The 20,110-nt window shown below is 51.5% G+C and overlaps 1 protein-coding gene and 1 long non-coding RNA gene across 5 annotated transcripts in view; both read right to left on the bottom strand.

Moving 5' to 3' along the window:
* The window catches only part of LOC102256829, a 7,852-nt gene extending 1,331 nt beyond the window's left edge, over nt 1-6,521 (bottom strand). The window contains exons 1-2 of one of the 2 annotated variants that reach the window (XR_001363902.1): nt 4,870-6,521; nt 158-290 (exon numbers count right to left, since the gene is read on the bottom strand). This is a non-coding gene — a long non-coding RNA (uncharacterized LOC102256829). The remainder of the gene's footprint in view (nt 1-157; nt 291-4,869) is intronic. The other variant, XR_001363903.1, reaches the window with a different exon arrangement.
* A 1,130-nt stretch (nt 6,522-7,651) lies between these two features.
* MLXIP (MLX interacting protein) overlaps nt 7,652-20,110 on the bottom strand; it is a 39,884-nt gene continuing 27,425 nt past the window's right edge. For all 3 annotated transcript variants that reach the window (XM_014547059.1, XM_014547058.1, XM_005875562.2), the window contains exons 7-17: nt 19,709-19,798; nt 19,041-19,132; nt 17,460-18,111; nt 16,909-17,027; nt 16,611-16,791; nt 16,100-16,227; nt 15,422-15,523; nt 15,216-15,343; nt 14,928-15,051; nt 13,076-13,205; nt 7,652-12,478 (exon numbers count right to left, since the gene is read on the bottom strand). In XM_014547059.1, the coding sequence (XP_014402545.1) occupies nt 12,357-12,478; nt 13,076-13,205; nt 14,928-15,051; nt 15,216-15,343; nt 15,422-15,523; nt 16,100-16,227; nt 16,611-16,791; nt 16,909-17,027; nt 17,460-18,111; nt 19,041-19,132; nt 19,709-19,798 (1,868 nt within the window). In that variant the 3' untranslated portion in view covers nt 7,652-12,356. The remainder of the gene's footprint in view (nt 12,479-13,075; nt 13,206-14,927; nt 15,052-15,215; nt 15,344-15,421; nt 15,524-16,099; nt 16,228-16,610; nt 16,792-16,908; nt 17,028-17,459; nt 18,112-19,040; nt 19,133-19,708; nt 19,799-20,110) is intronic.

The raw sequence follows: 20,110 nt of genomic DNA, 5'->3' as shown, positions 1-20,110 counted from the left end.
ACACACACACATACACACAACCCTCTCCTGGAATTCCATTGTAATTCGATTTCCTAAGGAGATGATCAGATACTTGGACAGGACACACATACCTCATATTCAAAACAACGCTAATGATAACATCAAAAACAAACCAGGAAACCAGAGCAGAACTAACCTGTGTGAATCCAAGTCTTCCCAGAAGTAGGCACCAGGATGGGATTCTCCATGCAAAGGGGTTATTGGCAGCCAAGCCTGCGGGAGCAGGTTGGGCTGGGCGAGCGGGCCGACCCAGGCAGGTCTGCTCCCTGCTGAAGGAGACAGGGAAGGAAGGAGGGCTGGTGGCAGCATCTGAGACCCCAGGGCTTTCCCGAGAGAGTTGGGACACACACAGCGTCACTGGCTGGGAGAGGCCTGTGGGAGGCAAGGCCCCGAGTGCTGGGCTGATGGATTTCAGAGCACAGCAGCCGGGCTCAGTCCATTATACTTCCCACAGGAGGAGGTCTGAGAGGCACAGTTTCCTGGCTGCTATATAACCCAAATGCCCCAAAATAAGAGAATGGCTAAAACAAAATGAAACAAAAAAACAACTATGGTATCTCTATAAGATGGCATTATGTGGCCATTCAAAATCATTTTCTCAAGGAATACTTAATGGTAGGGGAAAAAGCAGGATACAAATGTATTTATGAAGATCTCTATTAAGTTTAAAAATGTGTGTGTATATGTGAGTGTGTGTAACATATATGGCCAGAAAGCAAGACTGGAAAAGAAGTAACTTTGAGGATAGGGGTAATTTTCTTTATATTTGTATCATGTTCAAAATTTTCTAAAATCAGTATATATTATTTTAGAAATCAGTACAATAAACACAACTTCAAATTTTAAATGTTTTTATTGATTTTTTTTTTAAGAGAGGGATAGAGAGTTAGAAACATCAATGAGAGAGAAACATCATCAGTAGGCTGCCTCCCACATGCTCCCTTACCGGGGATCGAGCCTGCAACTCAGGAATCAAACCAGTGGCCTCTTGGTTCCTGGCTTGGCCGGATACAACTTGAAATTTTAAAAGAAATAGCACCCAGGGAAAAGAGGATGAAATTCGGAGAGGTTTGAAGGGTTTTACAAGTGGTAAAGGTCAAACTCTTTGGCCACCTCACGGCTGTTCACTGTTATAAGGTTGGTTGTTTCTTTCTTTTTTTAATATATATTTTTCATTGATTTCTGAGAGGAAGGGAGAGGGATAGATAGAAACATCAATGATGAGAGCATTTGATCTGCTGCCTCCTACATGTCCCACACTGGGAATCGAACCATGGCCTCCTGATTCATAGGTTGATGCTCAACCACTGAGCCACCCCGGCCGGGCTAAGGATGGTTGTTTCTTCTCACTGATCTCTGAAATTACACTAGGGTCCACTAGTGTTCACAGCTGTTCATTTTCCTGGCTAAATGGCACAACCAAAGTAGCCTATCAGGGCAGATTGTTCCTTGAACAGTAACTGATTTCTCAGTGTAACTGTGCAATGTTGTTACTTCCCCCCCTTTCTCTATAACTGTAGTACTCTATAATGAGAAGAGATATTTAGAATGACAATTGTAAGGCTCCTTGTGATCCCAGCTTTATTCATTTACTTATTCAAACACATTCTTTCCCCAACATTGGTGCTAAGAACAGATATTCTTGGATTTCAGTTTCTGGTCCTCACCTTTATGTGATGTAACCTCATCTCTATCCTGGGCATCTCTATCCGTAGAATCAAACAATATGTGCCTCTTGTGTCTGGCTTCTCTCACTCAGCATCATGTTTTCAAGGTTCGTCCACATTGTAGCAGGTGCCAGTGCTCATTCCTTTTCATGGCTGAGTAATATTCCATTTATACATCCATAGATCACAGTTTGCTTATCCAGTCATCAGTTCAAGGACAGGTGGGTTGTTCCACGTTTGGCTATTATTTTTTTCATTGGGTTATTTTTCATTTTATTGTTGAGTTGTAGGAGTTAGATTTTCTGGATACTAAGCCCTTATCACATACACAATTTGCATTTCCCCCCCATTCTGTGGGTTGCCTTTTCACTTTTCTTGATAGTGCCCTTTGACACAAAAATTTTTATTATTGATGAACTCATTTGGTAGCTCCAATAGTTGTGTGTGTGTGTGTGTGTCTGTCCTTAGGGTTTCCTCTATATGGTATCGTGTCATGTGTACATAGAGACCGTTTTTCCTTCTTCCTGTCCAATCAACCTGCAGTGTTGAACAGAAGCAGGAGCACAGACATTCTTGTCTTGTTCCTGTCTTCGATGGGAAGTGTTCAGTCCTCCAACCATTGAACACATCAGCTGTGGGGTTTTCACAGATGCCTGTGTCAGGTTGAGGAAGTCCCTTCTCCTCCTAGTTTGTTGAGTGTTCTTATGACAAAAGGTAAGCCTTAGTTGTAAAATAAGGATAATGATTTCCACCATCTACGGATCTTTTAAGGATAAAGATGGGATCACAGGGGCGAGGGGAGGGGCTAGGCTCCCCTGTCAGACACGCCCATGTCTACAGCTCAGATTCACACTGGGTGCTGGTGCCACCCGGCAAGTTATGTAAGCCTCAACTTCCTTATCTTTGAAGTGGGTTGCTAATAGCACCTGTTTCGTAGAGTTGCTGAGTCAGCCCGGGCAGTGAGTGGTAGATGTGATTTAAATCACACGCTTACTGAGTGAGTGCCCAGGACACAGACGCTTTGTGCTTTGGTAGATGACTGATAAAACGAGATGTGGTCCCTGTCCTTAGGAAGGGGTGATCACGTGATGCAGTACTGACAACTGCCACGCAGAAGGTGGCATGTGACGTGAGTGACAGAAAAGGAGAAATGGAGGTGGTCCAAAGTGGGGTGGGCCAGAGCAGGCTGCAGAGAGGAGGACGCACAAGGCCTTCCAGGGGGAGGGGCTCTTGGCAGAGGAAGAGGGAAGAAGCGTGGGGCATGGCTACGGAACAACAAAGAGTCCATTTTGCCTGGCACCTGGGCTGCGCCACGGGGAGTGATGGGAGATGAGGTGGCCACACTGAGGACTGGGCTTCATTCTACCAGGGTAGTAGGTTACGAAGTGCTGGGAGGAGATGCAGACGAGATTAAGAGATTAGATTGTTTGAAAAAGGGATGGGCGTTAGGAAGCTGAAAGCTCTTTCCTGACCGTTTAGCCCAGAGTCCAGGAAGGTTCTGTTAGGACAAACTCAGTGCTGACCTGTACGGCTGTGTCCTCGGCCTGGAATGGGACTACAGGCAGCGACATTTCAGAGGGAGAATTCACAACACGGGATTGGATGAATGAAAAAGGAGGGGGAGGTGACTAGAAACCCACACATCTAGTCATGTTTTTCATGGTGACTAATGTCGCCCCAATAAATTTAAATAAAAATTAAAAAGGGGGCAGGCAGGATGCTGCCAGGACAGGAGAATCAGAAGGACTCCAGGATATTAAAAAGGAGAATGGTCTTGGCCGTGGTGTTAATAAAATCTGAGAAATTTGGCCATAGCCGGTTTGGCTCAGTGGATAGAGTGTCGGCCTGAGGACTGAAGGGTCCTGGGTTCGATTCTGGTCAAGGGCACAGGCCCGAGCTGCAGGCTCGATCCCCAGTAGGGGGCATGCAAGAGGCAGGTGATCAATGATTCTCTCTCATCGTTGATGTTTCTCTCTCTCCCTCTCCCTTCCTCTCCAAAATAAATAAAAGCATATTTTTAGCCCTAACCGGTTTGGCTCAGTGGATAGAGCGTCGGCCTGTGATCTGAAAGGTCCCAGGTTCGATTCCGGTCAAGGGCATGTACCTTGGTTGTGGGCATATCCCCAATTGGGGGTGTGCAGAAGGCAGCTGATCGATGTTTCTCTCTCATCGATGTTTCTAACTCTCTAACCCTCTCCCTTCCTCTCTGTAAAATATCAATAAAATATATTTTTTTAAAAAAGCATATTTTTAAAAATATCTGAGAAATTTGGAAGAAGGTACGATTTGTTGGGAATGAGGAAGAAGGCAGGGAAGAGAGATGGCAAATAGCAAAGTAGCTAACATGGTAGGTTTGTGGCCATCGAATCCTTACAGCACCCAGTGGGGAGGTATATCGTCAGCCACGTTTTACAGATGAAGACTTTCTGGTCCAGACAGGTTGTCGCTGGCCCAAAGCAGCCAGGAGCCAGATGGTAGAGTTTGGGTTTTTGTCCAAATGCAACAGGAAGCCACTGGAGTTAAAGCAGGGGACGAACACAGTGCATCTTAAGTGACTTTAAAAAGCCAACTCTAGCTCTGTGGCGACAATGGATGGAAGCAAAGGGTGGAACCTAGAGGTTGGTGCCATCACCGGGCCAGGCGATGAGGCCACGGTGTATGAATCACTGTGATGGCAGTGGGGTGGGGAGGAGCGCTGGGCCTGTGATTATTTTGGAGGCAACACTGACCAGTGTCCTGGTAGACAAAAGGCGGAAAGTGAAGAAAAGGAAGAAGTGAGGGTGATGTCTGAATGTGTGTCTTGAGCAGTGGGGTATCAAGATGCAGGGGTGGAGATGCCTGAGTTTGGGCAGGCGAGATTGAAAGTTAAAGAAAGACTGGTTAGAAGTAGAGAGACTCGGAAGAAACTTGTGAGTGGAGAGGAATGAGTCAAATGGAAGAGGAGAAAAGAGATAACTTTTCAAGGGACAGAAGTGATAACGCAAGAAAAAGCCCCACTGGGGAGAGGGGGACCACCTGGCTGGGTGCATGGAGGGTTAGGTTTGTGACCCTTTCTGCCGTGGAAAGTGCTCTGCTGTGGCCTCCTGGCTCAGGTGTCACCTACCATGGGGACATTCCTGATCCCCTTCAGGGCCTGGTTCCTGCCCTTCCTCATGCCCCCCATGCTTACCCCATCACTCACAGGTTTTGTTGTGTCTCCAATACAGTCCCTGTTGGGTTCCCTGAGCTGAGTGCAGATTCCGCTTTCAGCTCACACTCTCCTTGGTCAAAGACTGGAGGAAAGAGCGAAAAATTGGGTAAACTCGTGGCGGGTGTTGGGGGAAGAGGTACAGTATGGGTTGTGCAGTTACACTGTTGAGTGGGCTGGGGACTCAGGAGACCCCAACGGGTTGGAGTCTGGGCTTCAGAGGCAGGTGAGGGGCAGGTGGGAAAGACTGTAATCCCTGTCACCCAGGCCCCGCTGCCACCACAAATCTGTAATGGAAACAACTAGCCCTGTTGGGTCACTTCCCCCAGGAGCGAAAATCAGTCAGACTAGATGAAGAGATTAGATTGTTTGCTGTACCATACCTATTAAGGCAGGAAAGTAGACGCTTATCTTAGAAAGCCTTTCCCCTTTTTAAACAATAAGGGTTTTCTAGCTAATAATTCGGTGAAACAGAAAAATCTGATCAATCAGAACTCCCCATTCCCCAGGTTTCTCATTAACTGTGACTTCGTAGCTTTTCGCAGGACCAACATGGCAGGCGTATATGCAACGCTGGAAATGGCACTAAGAACACATTTACTGTTCACAGGGGAAAGCCACACGGTCTCTGGGGTTTGCTTCAAAATAATGGGGGCGGGCGGGGGTGGGGTGCATGTGCGACAGGATTGGCCCTCAGTGGATCATTGTGAAAACGGATGAATGGGCCCTCAGTTCATTACACTGTTCTACTTCTGTGGATGCTGGAGATTGTCTGAAATGAAAAGATAAAAAAGCACGCTTACTGAAATTTAGGACAAGCGCAATCACACCACCCCACAGAGGCTCAATTTAGATGCTGACATACCGAAAAGAGGTACTGGAGAAGGTAAGTTCTGTTCTGTAGAATTGAGTCCACATCTGAGGTGAGGTGCCTTTAAATGCCACTTAGGAGAGTTCTTATCCTATCTAAACCTAACTACGAAATTACAGCCTCAATTAGGAAACTTGACTTTTTATATTCAGTATGTAGTTGTATGAGTCAATCTTTAAACCTTGTTCCACACCCCGTCAGTGTGACATCTCACACCCCAGTCACCCCTCTGTCTCTGACTTCTGACCTGGCCGCACCGCCTGCATTTGATACAGAGGAGACGTGACTAGTCTTGGACTTTTCCAAGCTCACATTGACTAAGATAGACTGTAAGGCAGAATGGGGTGAACGTTATGACGTGAACTGGTTGCGAAATGATGGTGCCAGAGACTTGGATTAGGGTTAGGGCAGTGGGATAGAAAAGTGGGAAATGACCTTGAGAGAAACGTAAAAGACAAACTTGATAGGGCTTCGTGTTGGAGGAGGGGAAGGAGAGATGGGGGCATCAAGGATAATGCTGGGATTTGGAGCATGGAGAGCCCATTGACAAGATAAAAGTGACCCTTCAGCTTCTCACTCTGACCCATGTCACCTTGACTGTTGCTTCTCTATGAAATGGGAATAATCACACCACCAACTTGAGAAGCGTCCACAGGTGAGGATGTCCCTGCGGTGACTCCACGCCCGAGAGAGGAATGGGAATCTCTTGTGCACTAGCCACACTCCTTTTAGACCAGTGGTTCTCAACCTGTGGGTCCGACCCCTTTGGGAGTCGAATGACCCTTTCACAGGGGTCGCCTAAGACCATCGGAAAACACATATATAATTACATATTGTTTTTGTGATTAATCACTATGCTTTAATTATGTTCAATTTTTAACAATGAAAATACATCCTGCATATCAGATATTTACATTACGATTCATAACAGTAGCAAAATTACAGTTATGAAGTAGCAACGAAAATAATTTTATGGTTGGGGGGTCACCACAACATGAGGAACTGTATTAAAGGGTCTCGGCATTAGGAAGGTTGAGAACCACTGCTCTAGACACTCTCTGCTCCTCCCTTGCCAGCCCATCCAAACTCTGCTTCTCCAAATTATGCCCAAACATCTTTCTTACTTAACATGGAGCTGGGCTCAAAAACTTGAAAGAACCAGACAGACACCAGGTGCTTAGCTTGTTGGCAGTCGAGCTCCCTGTGGCTGGAAGGAGTCCACATGCCACTCACCTCTCTCCAGGGCCCCGACCCTCAAAGCCCCACATCTTGTTTTGTGTCATGAACTTCTTCCCTTGGGGGAGGCCTTGGGGTTTGATCAGACAAGAACCTGTGTAGCAAACCACTGCATTTTAGTCAAGAGATACAGATCTGGGCAGTTGGTACAAGCGCCACTCAACTCTGCCCGCCTGGTGAGTTCACGGGCAGAATCGGTCACACTGGGCGTGGGGAACTGGCCCCTTTGGCGGAGGCCTCTCTGTAGAACCACTGTCTTTCTGGAGACACCTCCAGAACTTCACCCGCCTTGACCTCTGTCCTCACCCCAATGCCTCCACTGCAGGGGGCATCCCCACCTACAGGCCAGGAGCGCAGCCGGGCGGCACTCTGCCTGCTCTCCTTTCACCGGCTCCCCATAGACCAGTGGTTCTCAACCTTGGCTGCACATTAGAATCACCTGGGAGTCTTTTTAAAATCCTGATTTCTGGGCCTCATCCTCCGGAAATTCTGTTTCTTTGTTATGGGGTGGGGCCACAACATTAGTAACAAAGAAACAGAATTTCCGGAGGATGAGGCCCAGAAATCAGGATTTTAAAAAGATTCCCAGGTGATTCTAATGTGCAGCCAAGGTTGAGAACCACTGCCATAGACCAACAGGGCAGCACTGAAGACCACACACCACGAGTGTTTCCAAAAAATACGGCTTTTTATTGTTCTGGATGTAAATGTAGTTTTCAAACTGCATTGTAGTGTTGAACACAGCTGGTGGAAACATGCTTCTCGACACGCGTGATAGGGCTGTGCTCTGGGTGACACGGGCCTGAGGGAGCCTCCACTGCCCAGACTCCGCGGGGGTTTCTTTCCCAGACGGGGGTAACTGTCCCCTAAAGGAGCCCTGACACCATCACCGAAGCTCCCAGCAGGAAAAAGCGACCCATTAAGCTCTTAGCAGGGAACGAAACCCGGACAATTAAAGAGCGTGGTGTCTGGGCCGTGAGAGGGCTCAGATGTGGAGTGGCAGGTGCGTGGGGGAGGCTGTGCTCGGCTCCCACGCGAGCACACAGCTGGGCCGGGTCTCCCAGGGCCGGGCCCTTCCTACCTTCTAACTGCAGGATGGAAACTCTATGGAAACATATAAAACTTGAGTTTCTCCCAGCCCCGCACAAGCTCAGTTCTTGAGAGCAACATGTCTCTGTTCAGAAACGCAGAAGAGAATTCTTCGAATCAGCGACGCCCTCGGTCGACTATGGAACCAAAAGTTTGACTGGGAGGTAAAGGTGAATTTTGCTACATAATTGGAAAGGAATTTCACAAAAATAAAATTTCATTAAGTAAACACACTCACACACACACACACACACACACACACACACACACACAGAGTCAAAGCCAACATTCAGTATAAAAAAGTTCCCTTTTTTCTCCAAGGCTGATTTTCACAAGCCTGACAAGGAAACAGCCCCCACATGTGAGCCGGGAGAGCCATGTCCTCAGAAGAAGAGAATCAGGCAGCTGACCCCTGTGGATTCCTAACGCTTCTCCCTGTTCCTGGAGCCCCTCCAACCACAAAGACCTGCTGAGTGGGCTACGACCAAGGCAGCTCCTGAATGGTACAAACATGTCGAGCTTCCAAGCTCTTCCATCCTCCAGCCTCGCCCTCCTCTCTCCTTCCCCATGATCAGATGTGGGGAAAATCTTAATCTATGAGGCACCGAGCCTGAGGCGGCCACATCAGGGCTCTCCCAGCTCCATCCCAACCAGGTCCCACAGGGAACACTTTGCAAAGCTAAGTGTAGGGAGCAGGGGTGGGGGGGCAGTTCACCTACTGCAAAGAGCTTAATGGGAAGCAGGGAATCTCCCGGGAAAGGCAACTCTCCCACCAGACAGAAGAGCAGCCCAGCTTACACCCAGTCAGTGGGACAAAGACCGTGGAGGGACCAGGCGACCACCAGAGCGGAAGGGGCTGCTGAGAGTAGGGGGCGTGATGAGGCCATGCTCCAAGCCTGCCCATCGGAGCCAGTGAGGTAAAAGAACTGAACTGAGGAGGCAAGGGCAGGCAGCGTGGGGCCTGGCCCACAGCACCCACCCCCTGCACGCTGAGCGAGTCTGCTGGCCACGGGGGGACAGACCCACAGTACAGCCCCGCTCCACTCTGATGAGCTCTTGTTCAGCCAGAAAGCAAACACTTGTGATCTTGAAAACAACGATCCTGCTGCCCCTGGATTCGTTTGGTGGGAAGCCAGGCCTCTCAAGGAAGGAGGCCCAACCTGAGAGGAAGCTGGGGTGGAGCTAGCCAGAACTGCACATGGAGACAGAGGTGTGTGACCCCTTTTGGAGGTGGCTGTGCTAGGATCAGGCAATGAATGTCACCCACGACCACACCCCTTCACCTGGATGGGACAAAGGGGCTGGGCACCACGCTGGAGTCCCATGTCCTCTAAGAACCTAAGTTTATATTTCTATTGGCCACAGCAAAAACACCTTCAGGCCCGACCTCTGGAAAGGTGAAATGGGGTCATGTCACAAGGACAGGAAGTGGAGAAAGGTGGTTGCCCAAGGACCCATATGCGACCTCAATCCACAGCATGCTGGGGATTTCACTGCCCTGCCCCGGCCCCTCCTTCCATCAGCACTAATTTCTGACGTAGGAACTGCTTCCCTGGTGCTGTGAAAACGGCTGCAAAGCTGTGGGTCTGCCACAGGTCGGGGACCTGCTGAGGGGTGACAGCTGGTGTGTAAGCCGCCTGGGTCAGGAGGGACAGGCCTTTCGGCTTTCAGAAAGCCCCACAGCGGCCTCTGCTCTGTCCCTGCATCCCCACTCATTGTGAAAGAGGAAAGAGCAGTGCAAGGAGCTGATGGCACAGAAAGATTTCACAGAAATACTTGCAGAAATGTATGTACCAGACAGGATTTTTTTCCCCTTTTCAGATTGATTTTCTCATTCTCCAAAGTGTCAGCATTTTTAAGTCTCTTTTATGGGAGTTGGAGTGAAATAAGTGTAAACAAACCACAGCCCCGTGGTCAGCGTCTACTGGAGGCCGTTGGCAGACTGCCTCAGTTTCCCCATGCCCTGGCCGGGACCCAAGGATAGAGGTTAAGAGGCCCTTGTGCTGGCCAGATTCATCAGGCAAGATTCAAGAACAAGAAAACCTGGAGGACTAGCAACAGTGTGTCTGCAGTAAGAGAAACAGCTTTGTGGCCCTACAGCCACGGTAATCGTGAGCACCAAGAGAAATGGATTTAAGGAAATACCTCAAACAAAAACATGCCACACAGACACACACCCTTCGAAGTCACACATAACCTAACAGCCTTAAACAGCTACCAAAACAGAATCTGATCATTAAATCAGCAAAAGGGAGAGATGGAGAGAGGTAGGCCAATGAAGCAAGAGGCCCATTTTATATCTGAATTTGTTTTAAAAAAGGACTCCCAGCAAGGGGTGGGGAGAAAGCTACAGATTTAGGAGAGGTCTAGGCTGGGCCAAGCACTGCGGCCACCCACGTGGTTTATGAAGGCACAGACTGTGGAGGGGCCGAGCTCACGCCCCTCCATGAGCCCTAACAGCTGTGAACGTTTCGTGTTTTCCTTTTCCCCTTTGGCCCTAGGGGAGCCCTTACCACGGTGGTCTTCCCCTTTTGAAGGGGCTTCATGTTTACCTGGGGGTAACGATGGTTCTCTTACCACATCCTGTGGAAATGAGGAACGAGCCCAGCCTCATCTTGTGCTTGCCTCTCAGGAGAGGGATCCAGAGGCCTGTAAACACGTGTTCTGGGGAGGCCGAGGGGGTGAAGCATAGACCGGGGGCAGGTGACAGGTTAGTGACCTGCAGCAGAGGTGCTGGTGCGGACGGCAACATGGGGAAGAACCCCCATCCAGCCTCAACACCCAAGGCTGAGGCAGGACTGACCGCCCTCTGAGCACCTTCTTCAGTTCTCCAGGAACCAGGGGGTGCCTCCTAATGGATCAGAACCTCAGGAGGTAGCCGTGGTCCCCCTCACATGGCTCCTGGGCCCCCTCAAAGCCCACCCAGCTCTCCTGGCCTGCCCAGCACTGTCCAGCTTCATCTCTGGTGGGAGGAGAGCCAGCGGGCCCCTCTGAACTTCACAACTGGACCATAAAAGCACATTCTTTCAACAAGAAGGTGCCTTTGGCCGGGCTAGGCTTCCTGGGTGTTAGAGCGCCCTTCACCCACAGCTACTCCTGCAGACACAGCGAGGACTGGCCCAGACCAGCCTCCTGCCATGCCTTCCTCTGGACCCTCCGCTGTAATCCCCATATCTGGAAACAACCGGTGCCCTAGGGACCCCCCACCGATCAATTCAGTGCAATTCTTTACTATCGGATCTGGGCGATGTCTGGACAGCTGAGGCTGGCCAGGAATTCCGCCTGTTGACATTCCATTTCTTCCTCAAAACAAGACAGGACAGCCTTTGGGTGTGGTGACCTCTTTGGTCCGAGAACCATTCCAGTTTGAGGCTCCCGGGTGAACAATGCAGACAAGATGACCAGGCTGGTGGAAGCACCCTGGAGCCTGGCTTTTTGAATGCTTCACCCGAAGGGCCACTGCTGGCGCGTCCGAGGCCGAGTGTGGAAGCCGGTGGAGGACAGGTTGGAAAGGCCACTCTGAGAGCTGACGCCTGGCGAAGCCTTGGACCAAGTCCACACCACCATTCCCATCAGCAATGCTGGGGGTGCTGCCCGCCACGGCAAGTGGAGCCAAATCGGAACAGGTCACAGGCCACCCAGGAGGGTCTCCGAGCTGGAGCAGCAGCTTTGCATTGTTTGTGCTTTCCTTTTTGTCCACGTGCATTCACACCCTCTGCTTTTGCACACGTGAGTCCGGGGTTTCCAGGCAGCTGGCCATGCGAAAGCCTGAGCAGCTGTCCAAGCCTGTCTACAGGTCAGAGTCTGGGGGAGGAAGGAAAACGTCTTCCTGCCGCCCCAGGGTGGGCCCGAGCAGCAGGGAATCATCCAGAGACAACCGCCAGGACGCAACAGACAGGGACTGGGCAGGGACCTGTTCATTTTCTAATTCCAGGAGCAGGTGTTGCCTCCTCTGGCGGACCTACTTCGGTGGGCCTGGCAGACCAGCAGGACAGCAGTGAACCGTGGTGTTTCCCTGTCTGGGCTGCCCTGAGGGCAGCGGAGGTTGTGACTGAGGTCGCTGAGTGAGAGTTGACAGCAAGGAGCTCCCAAGGATGGACTATTGCTGTTGGCAGGACCCGAACCTGCTTCAGACCTGAGCGTGGCATTCGAGCGGCCCAGGGGGCTTGGCAGAGTTGGAGGGAGGCCCTGAGGCTCTGCGTCAGGAGAGGTGTGGGATGCAGCCTCCTCTCCACAGGCAGGGAAGGGTCTTCTGGCATCTTGTGCGGCACGTGCCGGCTAAGCACTAAGACTCCCCCGACCTCTTGCCACGTCTGGTGACAGCCTCCGTGGCCTGCTCTGGCAGCTGGGACGGGTCTGTCAGAATGGAGGTGGTGGTGCTCAGATGCCGGAGGGTGCTCAGCACCACTGGAAGACAGGAGGGGGAGTTAGCCCGAACACACAGTGCAGGCGGCAGCTTTGAGTCCCACCACGGACAGTAGCACACGTGGCCTTACGCGTACAACCATCGTGTGACTCTCATGCTTGCCAGAGGAGGAGAGGGACACCAGGACAGCCCCTCTGCCTTTAAGGCAGCTCTCCGAATCCTATCCATAGCCTGCAGATAGGTGGAGAGGCCTAAGCTCTTCCGGCTTGTGCACCGGTGTTACTACACTTCTCTATAACCTTAACGTATAGACACAGCTTTGTTAGTTATAAGAATTAAACAAGGAAACACCTGAAAGGGCCCGGCCAATAGGAAGAGCTCAATAAACATAAGCTGGATCTGACTGAACTGACCAACTGAAGCCACAGAAAGGCGCTGGGTAGGACTGCTCCCTGCCCTGCCATTGGCATGACTGGCTCAGGGCTATGCACAGCACCATCCTCATGCCCCGGGCCCTGTCTGCATGGTTGCTTACAGTGAGACCTGGGTTTTCTGCAGCCTCAAGGGTCCTCGTCTCGCCGGCACTAACGGAGGTGGCAGCCTCCAACCCCACCGCCCCTGTGCAGCACCTCACTCACTTGGCCTGAGGATAGGCAAGGAGCAGCGCTGGTCCAGCCAGGACAGTGCCGTCCGGTGCAGTTCTTCCAGGCTGCTGGTGGACACCATCCCCTTGAAGGACTCGAACAGCGGCTTGATGATAATACTGAACTGCAGGGGACGTGGGTTAAAGAAAAGGTAAGCGAGGAGGAGGGCCTGTTCCCTTGGGACAGGCAAGTAATTGTGTACAGATAGTTGAGCAACAGAGATCTGGATGAGGTAAGTGTGCCCTTCCGTTTGCCTAAGATGCTTCTATTGAACTGTAACTGACCCCCATCGCTTCCCGGCCTTTTGGCTAAGATCAAGTGTAACTATAACTGATCACTGAGCAGGCTGGAGGCAGAGACAGAAGCGTTTTTTTGGTCTGGAATGGATCCTGGTGCAATGACGTGAACACAACATATTATACGTATACAGATGCTCCTTGCCTAATGACAGGGTTACATCTTGATAAATCCCTAAGTAAAAAATGCATTTATTACACCTAACTTACGGAACATCATACCTTAGCCTAACCTATCTTACACATGCTCAGAACACTCACATTAGCCTACAGTTGGGCAAACTCATCTCACACAGTGATTTTCAACTTTTTTCATCTCATGGCACACATAAACTAATTAAATTCTGCGGCACACCAAAAATTTAGATGCAAATATATTTTTTGCCTATATGACAAAAAAGTGGGATAGAATTCTGGTTATTTGTGTTGGCTGTTGTCATTTTTTAAATTTGACAATCTAAGGGAAAAGAGATCAGTGCCCCTGACGAAATAGGTATTGCATGTTTTAAAAATTCTTGCAGCGCCCAGTCTGGTTTGGATCAGTGGATAGAGTGTTGGCCTACGGACTGAAGGGTCCCGGGTTCGATTCCAGTCAAGGGCATATACCTCGGTTGCAGACTCCTCCCTGGCCCAGGCCCTGGTCGGGTCTCGTGCAGGAGGCAACCAATTGATGTGTTTCTCTCACATCGATATTTCTCTCTGTCTTTCCCTCTCTCTTCCACTCTCTTTAAAAATCAGTGGAAAAATATCCTCGAGCGAGGATTAAAAAAAAAAATTCTTGTGGCACACCAGTTGAAAATCACTGATCTAACACAAAGCCCATTTTATAACAAAGTATTGACTATCTCATGCAATTTACTATCCGTATCACTTTGGCACCATCCTAAAGTTGAAAATCCCATCTAACCAATGTAAGTCCAGACCCATCTGTCACACCCAAGGTTGAGGCAGTGGCCAACCCAGAGGCAGAGTAGTGGCTGGGTGGGCAGTGAGAAGGCAGGAGCCATCCCCTGAAAGGGCCATCTGGAAGGCCAGCTAAAGGAGGCCTTGGCCACAGAGACAGGGCCTAGCACACAGGTGTAAGTGCCTCATGACAGCATACAAGGCCTGGGGTACATACTCAGGGAGCAGCCTGGAAGGAACTGGTTTCAAATCCAGGCTCTGCCGCTTGGTTTTGTGAGCCTGGTCTCTCATCTGACACCTGGTACGTACTCCCGACTCCCCCAGGAGAAGCTGCTGCCTGGATATGTTAGGCTAGAGGCCACGTCCTTCTGCAAGTGGCTCTTGTCTTTATTCCTCAAGAACTCAGAGAGCAATGCTGGCCTGTTCTGCCTCCCCGGGAAGCCCCGACCCCGAACAGTGGCCAACGATAGCCCTACTCCATGTCTTGGGCCTGGCCCCCGCTCTCCCAAGGAGAAAACTGACCTTGTTTTTTCACAAACTGAATGACAGCCATTATATGAGAACCTTTCTAAAGGACTAGAGTGTGGATGTCTGCGGTTTTGGTGCCCTGGTTTGGGGTGGGGTGGTCAAAAGAAACCCAAGGATACAATCCAGAACTTCCAATTCTGCAGGGTCCGGCTCTTCACATACTCATCAAACATGTCTGTCATGTGATCGAACTGGCGCCGGGTGACGGGGACTCCTGTGGCAGGGAGCAGCTGCTGGCAGGAGCTGCAATGACAGGAAGAGTCAGAGGAAGCTTGGAGCAGCTGGTGACAATTACGGACCCCAGGGGCACCAAATGGGCAGGAGGATCCTGCCTGTGTGGCGCACATGTGAGGACTGGGCACCGCCTGAGCCTCCAGGCCCCCGCCTCACATGTTGGTGGCCCTCACATGATGGTGGCGTTGAGCTCCTCGATCTCGTCCCGCAGTCGCCGCGCCTCCTCCTGCATCTGGCTGCGCTCCTGCTGCAGCTTGGTGATGTACTCCACTGTCTTCTGCAGCGTGATGGCATGGCTGGTCTGCAGGTGGGTGTGGGGTCAGAGCAGCGCCCACGCCCAAGGACCAAGCTCCCCACCCAACGCCCCCAGGCAGCTCACCAGCTTGGAGTTGTTAGAGATCAAACTGTTCAGGGTGTCAAAGCCCATCTTGATGTTGAAGCGCCTCTTCTGCTCGGCTGAAATGTGCTTCATCTGCCGGTTCTGTTGGGGAACCGACCCATTACTGTGATATGGGGTGCGCTGCAGGCCACCTCCGCTTGTCCCTCCACCCCGCCTTCTCAACCTGTTGCTGACTGCTGGGGGCAGACTGGACCCTGTGGCCGGGCTAGAGAGCTAAGTGGAAGGAGCGGTGACAGGAAGCTGAAAGGCTCCAGCAGGAGCCAGGAGGGGACAGGATGGGACTCTAGAAAACCACCCCTGAAGCATGGTGTGTGGCAAGGACCTCAAAGTCCTGGCAAGGCACAAACACTGCCGGTCGGGCACTTCCCAGCCACCTGCAAAGCTCTCCTGTCCCTACAGCTGCCACTTCCTGCCACATTACAGGATTCAATGTTGCTCCCATAGGCCAGTCAGTGGGTGGGGGGTGGATAAAGAGGGCTGAATATCAAAATTAAAGGTGCTGACACCCACACTTCCGAGGCTACCTCAGCCTGGGGAGCACCAGCTGAGCCATGGCTCTCCTTTCCAGTGTGCCCCTCGTAAGGGCATGGCAGTCCCAAAGGCCCTTGCCTCCCCACCCTTCCTAGGGAACAGAGACCCAAAAGAGATATATGGTACCTTTAACACAACCACATTTTTGGAATCTGCAGAGTATTTCCCTGAGCAGTTGTTCTGGGGAGACTGAGGACTGGGGCTGTGTTCTGAAGCACACGGAGAGGCCTGCCCGGAGTTTGGGCCATCCCGACCTGAGAAGAACAGAGACCCTGCTTAGGGACAGGGCCGAAGAAGGGGCTCGGCAAAGCTGTGCCTGCTGCAGTCCTCACACAGGAAGGGAACCCCAGCAAGTCCCAACACTCAGAAACCCATCTTGAGCCTCCCATAGTGGCGCCCAGGCAAAAACCAAAGAAGCGTGCTGCAGCATGCCTGCCGCTTTCCTGCTCCTGTGCGTTATCCTGCCTGCATGGCTCACTCTCCCAGCCGGGCCATCAGCAGGCTTATGAGACCTCGCTGCTCGGCCTGTGAGCCCAGGCTCAACCCTAGGGCACCCATGGGGGCCTCCCCAATCCAGGAGTGGGCCAGCTCATTTCACTCACAAGTCCCAACTGTCCCAACCACAGTGACCACTCACCAGAACCCGCGACAGTGCCCTGGGGACTGCCCCCGTGCAGTGGGGCCTGCTCGCCCTTCACTAGGGAGTCTTGCACTGAGCTTGCAGAGAAGAGCCGGGAGATGGGGCCGGGCTGGCTGCTTGTGACGTGGCCCAGGTCTGTCACCAGGATGCTGCTGTGGAACTCTGTGACTCCAGGAGCCTGGGGTGACACACGAGAGAGGGGTCACTCCTGACTACCATTATGTTGGGTGAGGGTTGCCCAAGAGCAGGCCATGCTGCGGGTTTAAGGATGCTGAGGTCTGTCCAGGGCCCTCACCCTGGTGATGGGAGCAGGCGTGATGACCACATTGGACTGGGACACGGTTGAAGCCAACATCCCTTCTCTCTTCAGAGGGCCTGTCATGATCACTGCTTGTGGCCGTCCTGAGAAGGCAGCTGCCAGAACAAGAAGGTGAGGGGGAGGCCCCAAGCCACAATGGGGTCCCCCAGGAGAAAGATGGGACTTTTTGGCTGCCACTGAGACATAGCGTTCCTCACCGCAGGGCACAGAAAGACAAAGCCACAAGGCCCCTGACATGTTTTTGTAATTTCCCTTTGAAGGGGACAGATCACAGACCAAAGAAAGAGATGACCAGGACCACGTGTTTTCCAACTGGATTGAGACTAACTTTAAAGGAACAACACAGAACACAAAACAGACTAGAGCAATCACATGCAGCATTTCATAACTTTTTTTCACATCGTAATGTGTGTGTGTGTGTGTGTGTGTGTGTGTGTGTGTGTGTGTCATGAATATGTAAGCCTTGGGGCTGGGGGAATATCCCGGGGGGTGGGGGGAGTCACACTCCAGCTTCCCTCCCCACTCACCTTGGGCAATGCAAGCATTCTTCAATACCAAGGACACGGGCTCTGGTTTGGGAGCAGGCACTATTTTGGGGGGCTGCTTGGGCCTCCCTCCAGCCAAGGATACAGGTTTGGGATGCACAAAAGTTAAACGGGGTTGCAGAGGCCCAACAGCTGGCTGCTGGGTGGCTGGAGACAGTGCCAGGCCACAGGGGGATGCTGAGGGGGTGGGGTGGCGAGTGGTGATGATAAGGCCCTGGCTCTGGCTGAAGGTGGTGGCAGAGGCATCATGTGTGAGAGTGGTGGAAGCCGTGTGGGTAATGACAGCGGGGGACTTGTTGGTTCCAGAAAACTTCTGTGGCTGCAGGAAGGTGGGTGGGGTTGGGGGGTTCAGGGGGGTGGCAGGAGGGACTAGTGGCACAGCAGGGGGAGCCGGCACTGGGGTGGGGCTGGGCGAGAGCACAGGCATGGTGAACACGGGGAGGAAAGGCTGTGGGACACTCAGTGGGGGCGCTGAGGGACCAAAGTCTGCGGGCTGGATAAAGGGATCCTCGGGCTGGGAAGTGCGTTCACAGCCCGGCCTATCTGTGGAGTCCAGGGCAGTGGCTGCGGGGGATGCGATGAGACTGTCAGGGAGGCTCACGGTGGGGAGAGAGGTGGTGGGCAGGATGCTCTCCTGAGAAGAGAAAGAAGTGAGGAAAAAATACTGGGATCACACAACTCGCCATCACTTTCTGGTGCTGCACTCCACAAAGTATAGCAATGTCTGCCGGGCACCTGAGATGAACCCCTGGACAGAGGGACAAAGGCGCTTCTCCCATCCCGTTAGCGCTGATCTGGGGGATGGATCTGTGTCTCCCAGATGTCGACAGGGGTCCTGTTTCCATTAGAAACGAAATGATAACACGGGGCTCAGACAAAGTGACTGTCTGCACACAGCTGGCTCTCGGCCTGGGAATATCTTGTTTCTAAAGTCCAGCAGGGGTCCCCAAAAGTCCCTCCCATCTTCTGTTACAGAGCAGAGGCAGCCTGGATCCCAGCTGCTCATGGGGTTCCCTCAGGACAGTTTCGTGTATCACCTTCCAGAGAGGTCACCTCTTCCTAAAAGGGAAACGCTATAGAAATCAACTGCTCAGATCTCAATCTCTACAGAGGAAATTCTTCCCAGAGCCAGATGGAAGAAGATGGGCCAGGTTACTGGTGTCTAACTGGACACAGGCACCAGCCTGAGAGCCCCTTCAGTGCAAAAGGCCCGGCCTCACTTGATAACCAATCTCTGTTGATTGCTGAGTAAAAACTAAAATACACAGAACTTCTTTTCATTAGTGATCCATGTTTTTGCTGTCGTGCTTACTTTGTCTTAAATGGTCGGAACAGAGCTCACTGCACACAGGTTACCTGGAGCCTTAGGTAGGAGCATATATTTATGGAGTCAGTCTCCCAGCGTGCGAATCTCCAGGATGCTCTCAAAGGGGGAGAACATAATTTCTTGTGATCTAACAGCCCTTAGCACTTTGCTCATGACTGTGTGGTCATGTCATTAGCCTAGCCATGACTGCAGAGGTTTCATGACCAGCCCTGTGCCCCTCCCCCAGCTCCCTCTACCTGAGCAGGTGGGCTGTTGGGATCTGGTGCAGATGTTGAGGCAGGTGCAGACAGCATGGAGCCAAAAATGGAGCGGCTGGAAGAGAAGATTTCTGAAAGACAACATCGGGGCTTTTGAGCTCCGTGTGTCTGTCACTTCCTTGGGTTAAAATGCAAACAAATCAGGCACTGAACCCCACCTTACCCAGAGGCATGCCATGGCCAGAGGGCATTTCCCCTGAGGTAACTCTGCAGAAAGAGGTCCTCTGATTGGAACCACACCTGATGGCAACTAGTGTGAGCTCTGAAATACTCCCAGGCCTGGAGTTTCACCAGCTCTTACAATGGTGGGAGCTCAAGCACCAGCTTTAACTGCAGGAAACTGTGGGGAGGTGGCCGTGTCGCCGGCGCCCTCTGCTGCCTAGAGGGAAAACTGCTCACAGTCATGGCCAAACCAGAGGCTCTTGAGACTGAGAATGAGAAGACCATTCCCACGACAGCAATGCCCCAGAGAAACTTGCAGACTTTGCAGCTACAACCAAAAAAGACTGTAGTGCTGGGGAAACTCTAAATCCTCCCTGCTCCCTTTCCCACTCTAACAGTTCCCTCTATGAAAGGGAAGCACCAGTCTGCTTTGTCCTGGGCGAAGGAGATGCAGGTGGCCATGCCCTCTCTGCTCATGTCCTCACCTTGGAAAGGTTCAAAAGTGTCCATGAAGTCCAGATTGGGCTGCAAAGGAATCAGCCCCGGCTGAATCATGTCTGCATTTCCCAGATGTGCTGAAAGGATCAGAGAGGAGACAGAGCAATCACTTTGCCTTCTCAAAGTCGTAGGAATATATGAAAGGCCTGGAATGGATCTCCCTGGTCCTGCTCAAATTCTAGATTCTTCCAAGAAGAAATGTAGGCAACTGGCTGGGATTTCTACCTTCTTGTGGGTTCATGGCCATTCTCTACCCTCAGAATGCAGAAAAGAATGTGAGATTTTTGCAAGAAAGGTAAATTGAGTATCAGGAACAGACACTCCCAGAAATCGTGAATAGTTCTGCAGAGATCCCCCACGCCCATTCCAATTCTCATTCTGTGGGCTCT

The sequence above is a fragment of the Myotis brandtii genome, unplaced genomic scaffold, assembly GCF_000412655.1.
Source record: "Myotis brandtii unplaced genomic scaffold, ASM41265v1 scaffold463, whole genome shotgun sequence".
NCBI classification, from domain to species: Eukaryota; Metazoa; Chordata; class Mammalia; order Chiroptera; family Vespertilionidae; genus Myotis; species Myotis brandtii.
Note: the sequence above shows the minus strand (reverse complement) of the source record. Positions and strands in the feature narration are given on the sequence as shown.